The sequence below is a fragment of the Esox lucius genome, chromosome 6 (assembly GCF_011004845.1).
Source record: "Esox lucius isolate fEsoLuc1 chromosome 6, fEsoLuc1.pri, whole genome shotgun sequence".
Classification (NCBI taxonomy): Eukaryota; Metazoa; Chordata; class Actinopteri; order Esociformes; family Esocidae; genus Esox; species Esox lucius.
Genome location: NC_047574.1, coordinates 12,853,298 through 12,866,705, shown reverse-complemented (window position 1 = coordinate 12,866,705; position 13,408 = coordinate 12,853,298). Strand labels below are relative to the sequence as shown.

Sequence of the window (13,408 nt, the reverse complement as noted above, 5' to 3'; positions counted from 1 at the left end):
CCTCCACCTAACTAACACATTCCCTCTCACCTCCCCTTCTCCTTTACCTAACACAATCCCTCTCCCGCTGCCTCTTCCCTTACCTAATGCACCCCACCCCCCCACCCCCACCTTGTTCCTCCCGTCTTCTCTACCTCACACGGTGGATACCAGGGGCTGAGGTGGATGGGGACGATTAGGATTCCAAACTCAGCTTGTCCTCAATAGCAAATCAGGTCCCAGATGCTTCAGGGCCAGGGAGGGGGATTCGTTTACATCTCGGCTCCTAGGCACCGGAAGCTACACAGTCCTGAAGAGCCAAACACCACTCAGTTACCTATATACAGAGTTAGCAGGTGAGAAGGATATGTGTGGGAAGGCGGACAGGGATTCAGGGAAACAGAGATGTAGGGAGGCAGAGAGAGATATGCGGAGAAATCGAGATGCATGGATGGTAAAGAGAGAGACAATGAGAAAGGCAAGGACAGGGAGAAACACAGCAGAAAGAAAACACGGGAGGGAGGGAGTGAGAAATGGACAGAATGAGAGAAAGAGGGAGCTGGGGGAAGAGAGAGAGAGACAGATCTGCTCCGGGGAGAGAGCGACAGAGACAGGGCTGCTGCTGCCTGGCTGCACAGATGAGCCTCATTTCCCAGCGCCATCTGTTACCAGTCCCTGTGTTGAAAGCTCCACTTATGTCAAACCTCCCACTGCCACATAGGCAGAGCACAGCAGAGACCCTGTATAGCTAATGAGTCTCCATGTAGTCATCTACTCTCATTCTCTCTCACTGTTCTTTCTCTGTATCTCTCATTTCGCCTCTCACCCTCCTCCTCTCCCTCTCACTTTCTTTGCTCGCTTTCTTTTCATCGCGCGGCGGCTAACTGTCTTCAGCCACCCACTCAGTGTCAAGCCGGCTCTGTGATTTAAACAGTGGGCATAATCCAACACTTTAGCGCTACACAGCTGAGATAAATGAAGCTGCCAGCCTGTTTGTAGGTCACCCAGTAAAGTTTGTGTTGTACCGCCTTGAGGGAAAACATGTAGACACAGGTATCATAGTGTTTGATGTAACACCGCTGCACTATCGGAGCCTATTGTTAAGTGAATTAGTCCAATTAAGCAATGTCTTGTGTAGCTAAGAAAATGTAAGGATATTTTACACAGGCGCAAGGTCTCATGTGTGTACTTTTATTCATTTTTCTACATGAGATCCTGGTTATGTATTCATAAAGCGTTGAGTGCTGATCTAGGATGTAGGGTTGGGGTTTCTCGTATAATAGTATACACTAATTAATTATCGAAAGGCAAAAGCTATCCTACATCTCGACAAGAGCAGTACATTTCAGACCAGTGTTCAATCTTGGTTGGCCAAAAATCCGTTCAAGACTAGCTCACTGAGGGGAAGCAGTGGTGACCTGGGAAAGCGAGACAGTAGTGAAACCAATTATGGCCTGTATTTAGATGGAATGGACAATCAATCATTAGAAAATGAGAAAAACCAACTAAGCTATTAGTTAACAGCATTTGATCAACCTAATATACCCCATCAGCCAGTTGATCAATTCAGAAAAAGCAAATGTGTGTGTGGGTGTGCTGACTACAGTGTGACTACAGAGCGAGGGCTTTACCTAAGTTTCTTCAACCACGTTAACGGGAGGAAGTCTTTATGTCTTATAGTACAGTTAATTGATTTCCAGGATGTAGTTTAGTAGGGCTAAAACATAAGCATTTTCATGTTGCATTGTGGAACATTTGCATGGGGCTGTTGCAGTTGTGTGATGATGTGTTTATCTTGTTTAACAGTTTATCAATACTTCAATCTACATTTCCAGTCTGTTTAATCAGACTCATTGGGCTGATCCATTGTGTTTATGTCACATAGCCTAAATGTACCAGTCACTGGGTAGGAGTCCCCAGCTGACATGACACATCTACAGTGCCTGTTCACTTCCCCTCACATGGGACGAACTGGCTTTGGGGACTGTCTTCTGATTTCCTAGCATTATCCGTCCGAGAACACGCGGGCTGAGAAAACATTGTAACCAACTGACAAATAGGTTTGAATTTCACCTGTTCAATCGACAATCAGAAAAAAATTCTAGGCTGCACCTCCTACGATGATCGATCTCAAATGGTTTAAGCCTAGTAATAACACATTTTAAATTAAACTCACTTCTGGACATTTTTTTTTTTTGGAGTGGGTGAATAAAAGATGAAACTTGAAACGTTAATTTATCATTGTCTCAAAAAACACTACCCACATTTCTATGTTGAAATGGAATAGGAGGTTCCCAGTGGAGTAGGTGGTTGAAGAAATTAAACCAGACACGATTCTGCAGATTCTCTGATAGATTTTTAACCAATATTCTCCCAAAATGCCCCAACTTTGACTAACATAGAAGCAACAGCACTTAGGCTAATACTTCCCAGTTGGCTAGGTAGAAATCTGCCTTAATGGGATTTCTGGGAAAGGAATTTGGTATTCAGAAAATGTGTCAATGGCTGTGCCTCCAAGCCACTATTTTTTTCCTCATCTCACACACACACACACACACACATACATACAACCACAGACACACACACACACACACACCCACAGATACACACACATGCACACATTTCCCAAAAACACACATGCATGCAGCTACACACTTTTCTCCTCTGCACAACACTTTACCGGAAGACTTGTCTGGCTGGCCTACATTCAGAGTTTGTTAAGTCTTGAAAGTGTGTCAAATCCCAAGATTTGAGACCAAAAATGTTGCAGAGTGCATTTTCAATGGTAGCCTTCTGAAGTGATCAAGATGTAGGAAATATACTTACCTCTTATATCCTTTAGAGCATTTGAATAGATTGCATTAGGTCAATGTTTAATAGCATACATGCACAAATTCAAACTGTAGAACTCTCGATAGGACATTGCAAAAAAACATAAAGAAAAATGAAAGACAGATAAGCACTTTAGAATCTGTCTTCCCCTTGCTCTCTATCGGGGTGTTTCTAAGCAAATGATCACAGAAAGGTCACACTAAAACAAAGGAGATCTGTTCTATTTCTAACACTGCTGGTGTCCCAAATGGTTCCCTATTCCCTAGGTCCATAGTGTACTATTTCAGGCCATAACCCTATTTGCAGTGTGCAGTGGAGCATGGTCAAAATGTGGGGACTATATAGGAATAGGGTTAAATTTGGGAACAACCTGTTCATAAAAAAGACAAATGTGAAGGTGAATGTCTGGGCACAGAGCAATATCCACTAGAATGTCGTCCTTCAACCTAGATATTTCTAATATTATTCCATGTACTCTTTAAGCTAAATCAACTATATTATGCTGTAACGAAGAAGAGAGGTTACCAGCACATTTGTGGAGGGCTGTGTAAAATGTCACCATAGATTTTTATGAAACAACATTTAGCAACAATTAAAAAGAGAAAAATGATTTTACAGCATTCTGTTATGTAGCCCAGCTAATGTCCTGCACGCTAGCCTGCAGCTTATCTGCCTTTGCATGGTAGCCCACAACATCCAAGTCACTGACAAGGATGATAATTCCCAATAACACATCACTCAGACCTGACCAGTGGCATATTTCTCAATTGACAGAACACAATGAATGAAAACAGAGACAGACGGTCTAACAGGGAGGACAAGTGAAATGACTGCAGTCAGACACCACAGCAGTACCGATCAGCAGTTCACACACGTCTCACTTCTCTACTCCTCCCCTGTCCGTCTCAGCCCCCGCCGCCGGCCCAGGGCACAGCTCAGTGCTGGAGCAACGCTTATTTTCCTCATCTCAGCCTGGCTTCCTCACTCCGTCTTGTATTTACTTCCTCTGGCTTCCTTTCCTCGTCTCCTCTCCATAAACAAAGGAAAAGGGGACAACACTATGAGCCTGTGAGGAGGGAGGGCGACACAAGACGGAGATAGGAAGCCACTTTTGACAGCAAAGTTGATCGTGTCCCACTCTAGAACTTCCTGTTCGTCAAACTGCGGGGCGATTGTTCTGTTACTCAATATAGCCTGTTATTGACTGAGGCTCCAGTCGTAGCTGCAGTGACACTGTGGATGTGAGCATTTCTACTTACCACCACCCTGCCCCCCATTCTGCTCTTTCTGCTTTTCCTGAGGATTGACATGCATATTGAATCAAGCTTGCCGTTGGGAGGCTGTGTCTGTGTGTGTGTGTGTGTGTGTGTGTGTGTGTGTGTGTTGGTTTTACAAAGTATTAGCACCCAACGGGGAAAGAGAGCCCCCGTGTGTCCACTTCTGTTACTACAGCTTGTGTGGCTTCTCAATGTCTCAACGTTAGTGTTTCTCAAGCCATTCCAAGCCTGGCCCCTAGGGTGTGTACGTATTTGTGCTAGCCCAGCGCTATGATTGAACTCATCTGGGTTTGCGCAAAGACGTAAATGCGGTAAGCATCACAAAGGGATTGGCATCACTGCACAGCCTTTATACAAACCACAGAACAGGCTCCACTCAAATCAACACATCAAAGTTAGTGTAGGCAGAGCATCCCTCAGCTCGTTCATCTCTGTAAGAAATTCTGCTTTGTGGCCTTAAAATGAGGTACACACGGGTGTTATAATAGTAATTATTCTGGTTAGTAGGGGCATCTGCTTTGACAATAAACACTGAAATGTGTCCCAAATCGCACCCTTTGGTAATGGAAAAAATATAATGCAGTGCAAATCTCAGAGGTCCTGGGGTTTTCCTGTCACCAACTGCACCAATTATGAACATGTTTGTAGCTCAAGGCTGCAGCTACAGCATACAACATCTCTGTGTGGTACCAGAAGAAGCACATTGTGTCCATGATGCTCTTTCTCACCGGCAAATGACATTACCATATGTGAAAATGATCAAACTTTTAGGTGGTTGGGTGCTGGTCATGTACCCGGAATGTCAGTCAGTCTAGAGAATGCAGGAATGTAACTGGTACTTTTCTAAGGCGCTGGACTCAATGTGTTTGGGTTTGTCTGAGTGAGGAAAATATCTATGCGCTTCTGTTTGCATTTTGACCCAGACATATTAAAAGCCAGCCTGGCAAAATACTCATCCTGCAACCTCACCTACTGTTTCCTGTGTCATGACAATAAAATTAAAATACACAACATGAACCTAAATCAGCGTTGTGGCACTATTGTTCTCTGCATCGTAAAAGCATCAAATTGGCTCTGAACTCCACAACAAGGTGGCATCCAAAGTCAAACAGATGTGTTTGTAAGTCTGGGAAGTGGACACAGTGATTAGGCTTGTTTGATGATCTTTTAATCTTTTACAATAATTTATTATTGTAAAAGTGGGTCTAAAGGCTGCTGACCAAGAAGGCTGAATGATAAGCCCAAACAGCGCAGCTCTCTTAGAGGGCCACTGAAGGATGTACAGTATCTCACAAAAGTGAGTACACCCCTCACATTTTTGCAATAATTTGATTATATCATTTAATGTGACAACACTGAAGAAAGGACACTTTGCTAGTGAGCAGTGAGTGTACAGCTTGTATAACAGTGTAAATTTGCTGTCCCGTCAAAATAACTGGGGAGCAGGTGTGTTAAATTTGGTGTTACCGCTCTCACACTCCCTCATACTGGTCACTGGAAGTTCAACATGGCACCTCATAGCAAAGAATGAATTGTTGCTCTACATAAAGATGGCCTAGGCTATAAGATGGCCAAGACCCTGAAACTGAGCACCAGCACAGTGGCCAAGACCATACAGCAGTTTAACAGGACAGGTTCCACTCAGACCAGGCCTCGCTATGGTCGACCAAAGAAGTTGAGTGCACATGCTCAGCCTCATATCCAGAGGTTGTCTTTGGGAAATAGACATATGAGTGCTGCCAGCATTGCTGCAGAGTTTGAAGGGGTGGGGGGGGTCAGCCTGTCAGTGTTCAGACCATACGCCGCACACTGCATCAAATTGGTCTGCATGGCTGTCGTCCCAGAAGGAAGAGTCTTCTACAGATGATGCACAAGAAAGCCTGCAAACAGTTTGCTGAAGACAAGCAGACTAAAGACATGGATTACTGGAACCATGTCCTGTGGTCTGATGAGACCAAGATAAACATATTTGGTTCAGATGGGGTCAAGCTTGTGTGGTTGCAACCAGGTGAGGAGTACAAAGACAAGTGTGTCTTGCCTACAGTCAAGCATGGTGGTGGGAGTGTCATGGTCTGGGGCTGCATGAGTGCTGCCGGCACTGGGGAGCTTCAGTTCTTTGAGGGAACCATGAATGCCAACATGCACTGTGACATACTGAAGCAGAGCATGATCCCCTCCCTTCGGAGACTGGGCCGCAGGGCAGTATTCCAACATGATAACAACCCCAAACACACCTCCAAGAAGACCACTGCCTTGCTAAAGAAGCTAAGGGTAAAGGTGATGGACTGGCCAAGCATGACTCCAGACCTAAACCCTACTGATCATCTGTGGGGCATCCTCAAACAGAAGGTGGAGCGCAAGGTCTCTAACATCTACCAGCTCTGTGATGTCGTCATGGAGGGGTGGAAGAGGACTCCTGTGGCAACCTGTGAAGCTCTGGTGAACTCCTTACCCAAGAGGGTTAAGGCAGTGCTGGAAAATAATGGTGGCCACACAAAATATTGACACTTTGGGCCCAATTTGGACATTTTCACTTATGGGTGTACTCACCTTTGTTGCCAGCGGTTTAGAAAGTAATGGCTGTGTGTTCTGTTATTTTGAGGGGAGAGCAAATTTACACTCTTATACAAGCTGTACACTGTAGTAAAGTGTCATTTCTTCAGTGTTGTCACATGAAAAGAGATAATCAAATATTTACAAAAATGTGAGGGGTGTACTCACTTTGGTGAGATACTGTATGTCACTGAAGCTGAAGCAGGAGGCTAAGGTGTTTCTCCCATGATGTAGGCCGCCAGCTACACACTAGGGAATACACAGTGAAACAGTATCATCTCCAGCTTGGTCCCGTGGGACAGCATGACAGACGCATTGGTGGTTCTTGGCGCTGCAGTGGTGTCATTGTGGGACCCAGGGAATGCGGCCTGCGTAGCAACACAGACTTGAGACAGAGCATCTTCTGGAAATGGGGGAACTGAGAGCTGGTTATAGTGTTGCAGTTCTAGTGCCACGTGACCTCAAATCTCTCCTGCCAAATCACAGGACAATCATGCCATAATATTGTGATTCAAACCCAAAGCTAGTTTTCCCATTCCAAGTGGATTTAGTGAAAAGATTAAGTACTTGGGATAGCAATTATCATTATTCAAACAGATATGGTAGTGATGAAGGCAGTGAGGTAGTTCCAATTTATGCCAAGATTCTGATTGAAACCAGAGCCTAGATACAGTTGCTTAAGGTTGGATTATTAAGACTATATTGCCACATCACCCGGCACATCTGCTCAACACCGGCCCGGCCTGCAGCGCCCAGGGCTACCGTCTGTGGTTAGGGCACAGTCCAAAGGGACTGGCCTTACAGATGTTGAATAGAGACACTGTTGACCTGAAGTCAAGGGAGTATCACAGCCTCCAGCTTGAGCTTTATGGATCTTAAGGCCAGATATACCCAGGCCAGAAACTTCAAGGAGCTGTCGCCACTGACAACAGAATAGAGGACATTTTCTGATTCACCACCTGCCAGCCAGCTTATGTCCTTATCGTTCGTTGCCGTGGATACGACGTAGGCCAGTTCTTTGAGGTGCAGGCATGTTTCCGGGCTGGGGGACAGGGGTGGGTGAGAAGGATTTCAAGGTGGCAGTTATGACAGTAAACAGAGCTTTTCGACAAGATGTGGGAACACCGATACAGGGTTTGCATTCCATTCAGCCACAACAGCATTATCGAGGTTTGGCACTGATGTTTGGGTGATTGGGCCTGGCATTGCAATTCATCCCAAAAGTGTTAGGGTTGAGGTGAGGGCTCAGGCCAGTCACGACCTCTCACAAAGATCCAGAAGAATCCTTTCAGTGTGGACATTGAACTGGAGCATTGCCATGCTGAAAAAAAGTCTGTCCCAGAATTCTGTCCATGAAGTTGTAAAACAGGGCCGTATCATTATTCCTCCTCCACCAAATACTTCGCACTCAGAAGACAGCGTTAATCTTGGATTCACCAAACCCTGATTCACTGGTCAGACTGACAGATAAGAGAAGGCATTTCCACTGCTCCAGAATGCAACGTTGGTGAGCTTTACAGAACTCAAGATGGCGCCTGGCATTTTGCATGACCTTAGGCTTGTGTGCAGCTGTTTGGCCAAGGCAACCCACTCTCTTAATACACTACACGGCCACAAGTATGTGGACGCCCAGCTCAAACTCCAGTTAAGCCGCATCCATTGCTGTCAGGAGAATAAAATCAAGCACAAAGCCAGGCGTTTGCCAGACAGAAGGAGTCTGTAAAGAATAACACAATGGATTTCAATGTGGCACCTTCATAGGATGGCTCCTTTCCAACAAGTCAATTTGTCATATTTCTGCCCTGATAGAACTGCTTCGGTCAACTAACTGCTGGGAAATGGAAACCTCTAGTTGCACTGCAAAAGGTTAGGCCAATACAAGCTACCACTGAAAACAAAGCAGGACTGTTGGTAGGGAGTTAAAGCAGAGGGCTACACTGTTGAATTGATTGTAGTCTGGTCTTTCAAATCTATACACTAACTCCTTACACCAGACAGAACAGCACTAGCAGCCAAAGTAGCAGTGTCCCAGACTGATAGGGTTTCATTATATTCTGCAGACACCCCAACCTCACCAGCACATTTCACAAATGCAGTTCAGAAAAGCATCACAGCCACACAGGTTGGTTGTTGCATTAAAACAGGCACCTCTGCTGGTCAAACTAAATGAACAGATGAAGGCCTACATGTACTTATTCATGCTTAACAGTTCTTCAGTAGTAGTAATGGGTTTCATAGTTTAGTTTAATACATTGGAGTGGTGAATGATCAACCATATCTGGCAGACTGCCAGTCAAGAGTGATTAAACCTAGTTAACACACTAGACAAGTTAAGAGCATGGTGAATATTTGCTATCGGGGATATATTTAGATCATACGTTTATTACATTTGCAGTTAAGACAAATTATGTCAAGGGACACTTCAAATGATGGTACAAACATACTTGCTCTATCCAAGACATGAAGAGGACAGTGACTTTTTTCCAAACATTTTTATTTGATGACAATATACAAGAACATCTTGAGCACGAGGACCATCCCTGATTCCCTGGGCTCACTGTATGGAAACAAAGGAAGAAAAGTTAGTTAGCAACATTCCTATCAGTCTAACCACTACCATACTCCGGGAGAGGGTCAACTCAACTAGGAACAGGGGTAATACTTGGGCTGAAGGAAACAAAGGACAGGACATTTTGTGAGAGGGTACAGATGCAGTGGCTAGGTATGGGGCCCAACAACTTAAATAGAAAATGCATCCCAATAACAGGAATTAGTTAACTGAAAATGTTCAGCTTGGTGAAAATACAAATTAATCAGGCAGTATAGTGTAACATTTTTGCGAAAAGTTATACGAGTAAACATGTGGTTCAGTTGCCCATATGTAGTGACATACAACTTAAGTATTCTATTAGACATCCTTAAAAGACAATTAAATTAAATGGTATTACACAGTTTCACACCACAAAATACTTTTTGTGAAAACTAATTTTTTACATCCATTACATCAACGGACATGGGAGCATTTAAGTGCTCACACCCTGATTACTGTTAACAGATTTGGGCAAAGGGCTTCAGTATTTGATACCCGATTAAAAGAACTGAACAATGGATTCCTTTCTTGTGGCCAATAGATCACTTTCAGGTAGAGCATCCATTTAAGTTGAAAGGGAAATTACCATTTAAAAACACACTAACTAAAGGATTTTGCTTCTAGCGCATGTTAGCCCCATTTGACTGGGCAGTTAACCAGTATATATCTTTAAAATGATGGTATCCCCTACAAGCAAAGTACGGGAGATACTAAATAAAATAATTATAGTTTAGCAACTGTCAAAGTACATTAAGTTCCACCAACAAGTCTATTTGAAGGAGTTGGGGGAAAAAGGGGATAGGACAGACTGAAGTGCTACGGTATTTACTGGTAGAGAACAGTAATGTTGAACAACTACATGGAAGACATGCAGGTTCACGTCTCTACAAGGTCTACCGGGATATAAGACTGAATGGTCATTAACACAACAGCACAACATGCACACTCCATTTTATACCTGTAAGACCTCATTTCTGTAAAAAAAAAAATTATCCATGGGATGCAAAATGAAAAGCAAAGGGATGAAAGTAATGTTAAGCTATTTTACTTTATAATTCACACCCCTAGAGTAGATCTCTGAAAGGCATAATATTCTTCCAATTCTAACTAAGTAAAAGCACAAATGTTTCCAAAAAAAAAAGTCCCTCAATCCAGCCCTGCGGAACCACATATCCAACCCTTCTACTACATGAGATAAGAGGTTCATTTAATGAGATCAGAGAGAAAACCTTTTCAGAGGGCTATACCTTTAACACTGACGTTAACTTGAGAAAGTGTCACGACAGCTACGGCATACGAGTGCTCTAATATTTGACTTGTTTGGGGCTAACCTGACATCGCAGCTTTCAGCTGCACTGAGCTATACAAGACTATGAAGCTGACTGCCACCACACTATGTAAAATTGTGTGGCGATTTCAGAGCAGGCACCAACACTGACTTCAGTTGCATAGAGAAAGGCTACATGCCATTAAAAGATTACTTTATACACTATGCCACAAGTCAATCGAATAATTTGAGTCAAATTTGGACTAAAAAGGCCTATGTAGAATGGTTTTAAACATAAACCACAAAACTAAAAAGCAGGCTTATTTTTGGCTATTAATATACAAATATAGACAAAGAAATAAAAAATACAAATACATGGCATTACCAAAACAAGTGATGGGCAAAAAAAATAGGAATAAAAAAACTGGAGGAATAAATTGAGAAGTCTTTCAGAGATCCACTTCAGGCACTTAAGAATCTGAACAAGGCAACTAGGGATCAGTTAGCACCAGCGTTAGCGACAATGATCAAATAAGTATTAACTGGTACATGAATGACATTGAACACAATGTGAATGTTAGATAAATCCATGTGTAAAAATGCTATATAGATTTTCTGGTTATAATGCGAAGATAGGGATGAAGGTCTTTCACAGAAGTTATCTAGTAACATCACACCTAAGTAGTATTATCTGCTCAAAGCAGTAAGTCTACTGACAAAAAGAACATTTACCTTCTACAGTCCCAAAGAACAGTATAAGAAGGAAAGATTGAAGAATATTAAAACATTAAACACATAAAAAGGCAGAAAAGACTAAGTAAAAGATAGATATGTAATGAATAAGATGACATGAGAGGTGGGTCGTCCCAATTGATCAAAGAAACTTGCGTTCCTGCATTGATCTTGGCTTGGGTGAAAGTAAAGTCCCAGACTGATGAACAAACAGCATCACTATTGGAACCTTAAAGTGTGGCCATCACCATTTACACGCAGTCAGACTTCAAGAACAACTGGCATATCTCCCCTAATGACCAGGCAGACAGCAATCGATGCCAAGCCCATATGAAGTCCAAACCAGTTGACCATATTCAAATCGTGGAAGCCCTTCATGGCCATGTCCACACAGAAACATGTAAAATCTTGGTTGAGACCTCTTTAAGCATACCCTACATTTAGTAACTTCTGTTACCTACTCAGCCAAATTGTGTTTTCAAATCAGAACAGATATACTGTTGAAACGGCCTAAAAAGATGAACCCCTAAGTGAACAGGAACCGTTAGAGGGATAAGAGACATTACCTTTTTGCCAGCAGCACCCACACTGGCTTTCTTGGTGCCTCGTACTTTCTTCATTCTGTTCTTGCGTTCCTTGCGCTGTTTTCTGGAGGACTTCTTCTTCTCATAGAGACCGTGCTGTGAACAGAAAACAATGAACCAACAATACTTTCATGGTGCGCATGTCGTGTTTCCCTATTCAAAGTCATTTCTGTTACTCCACAACACTAAGAGACACTGCCAGCAGAATGAATGCATTTCACCAGCTAAAGCCACACTTGTTTTCCTTTTTCAAGCACGGACTCACCCTGGCCAGTCTGTGCTTGGGCTCGTTCTTCTTAGCGTAGTCGAGAGAATCGTACACCATAGCGAAACCTGTCGTCTTGCCGCCACCGAACTGGGTCCTGAAGCCAAACACAAATACTACGTCGGGCGTAGTTTTGTACATTTTGGCCAGCTTCTCCCTGATCTCAGTCTTAGGGACTGTAGCTTTGCCCGGATGGAGGACATCGACAACCTACAAAACAAAGTAACTTAGACCACACAGCAATGAAGAATGAAAAGCTTCATAACTTCACAAACAGTGACCCACCAAGCACCAGTATAAAGGGACAGAGACATAACGTTTGCAGGTGGTGGAAAACATTAGGGCTTACCATTTGCTTCCTTTGAAGCAGCCGGTTTGTCATAAACTTCCGGGTTCTGACTGTAACGGTGTCATTCTGCAAGTAGTAAGTCAACAGGTTAGGGGTCTTAGATCTCCAACAAGTAACATGACTACTACGATACACAAGTACAGACAATTGTTCGCTATGTCAGGTAAGTAGTTAGTCAACAGGCAAATGCAAAGTTAATTGCTGCACTATTACTCACACCATGAAACTACATTACCCATTAATGCAGCTGTAACATTTATAAGTCAACTACACGCCTGAACAGTGCATCTCAGTTTTAATTAAGTAATGCTGACAGGTTGCTAGCATCACTAGCTACTAACAGAAATCTTGCCAACTACCCACTCCAGATCACATGAACACTTCTGGACGAATTGCCTACAAGCTTTATGTCGAAGACAGGGCTATGTTATGTTAGCGTTAGTTGGATAGTGTCGCTTTATTGAAATTAGTCTTCACAGCAGAAAAACAATGCAATGCGAGTCTCGCTGTGCCGTGTGCGCTACAGTACTCTCAGAAGACGAGGACACCTTGTTAGCACACACATTAGCATGTAGCTAGCAATTTCCCCCACACAGGTAAAAATAATTACATTTAAGACCTAAACTAAACCACAAAGTACTCGTAAAATCGCAGTTGGGGGAAATGACAAGTTATGTCTTCTAACATAATTTTCAACTATTTGTACAACTGACTGAAAAGGCGTCCGACAGCTCGAGGCCACCGTTACACATCAGGGATTATAAATAACTAAAAACACCTTTTTCCATTTCAATATTGTAATATTCATACAGGGATGGCTTGTAAATGTATCAGGTCCTAATGATTTTAATAACGATAAAAGGATGGTGATGATAAATAAAGGATTTTATTCGACATTTTATGCTGTAAGACTCACCATCTTGGCGTCAGCCTCTCAGGGATGAGGAAAAGGAGGAAAGACCCGTAGCCGGTCAACCAAA

At 43.1% G+C, this 13,408-nt stretch overlaps 1 protein-coding gene across 3 annotated transcripts; it reads right to left on the bottom strand.

Annotated features, from left to right (window-relative positions):
* Positions 1 to 8,983: 8,983 nt before the first annotated feature.
* Positions 8,984 to 13,408, bottom strand: rps24 (ribosomal protein S24). 3 transcript variants are annotated; one of them, XM_034292956.1, is made up of 7 exons: positions 13,345 to 13,408; positions 12,429 to 12,494; positions 12,080 to 12,289; positions 11,797 to 11,910; positions 11,231 to 11,233; positions 10,190 to 10,205; positions 8,984 to 9,198 (listed from the first exon to the last, which is right to left on the bottom strand). In XM_034292956.1, the coding sequence occupies exons 1-6, from the start codon at positions 13,345 to 13,347 to the stop codon at positions 10,200 to 10,202; spliced, it is 402 nt and encodes a 133-aa protein (XP_034148847.1). In that variant the 5' UTR covers positions 13,348 to 13,408; the 3' UTR covers positions 8,984 to 9,198; positions 10,190 to 10,199. The 3 variants fall into 3 exon arrangements, with proteins under 3 accessions (XP_034148847.1, XP_010887396.1, XP_010887397.1); XM_010889094.3 differs by lacking the exon at positions 10,190 to 10,205; XM_010889095.4 differs by lacking the exons at positions 10,190 to 10,205; positions 11,231 to 11,233 and having other exon boundaries at positions 8,990 to 9,198.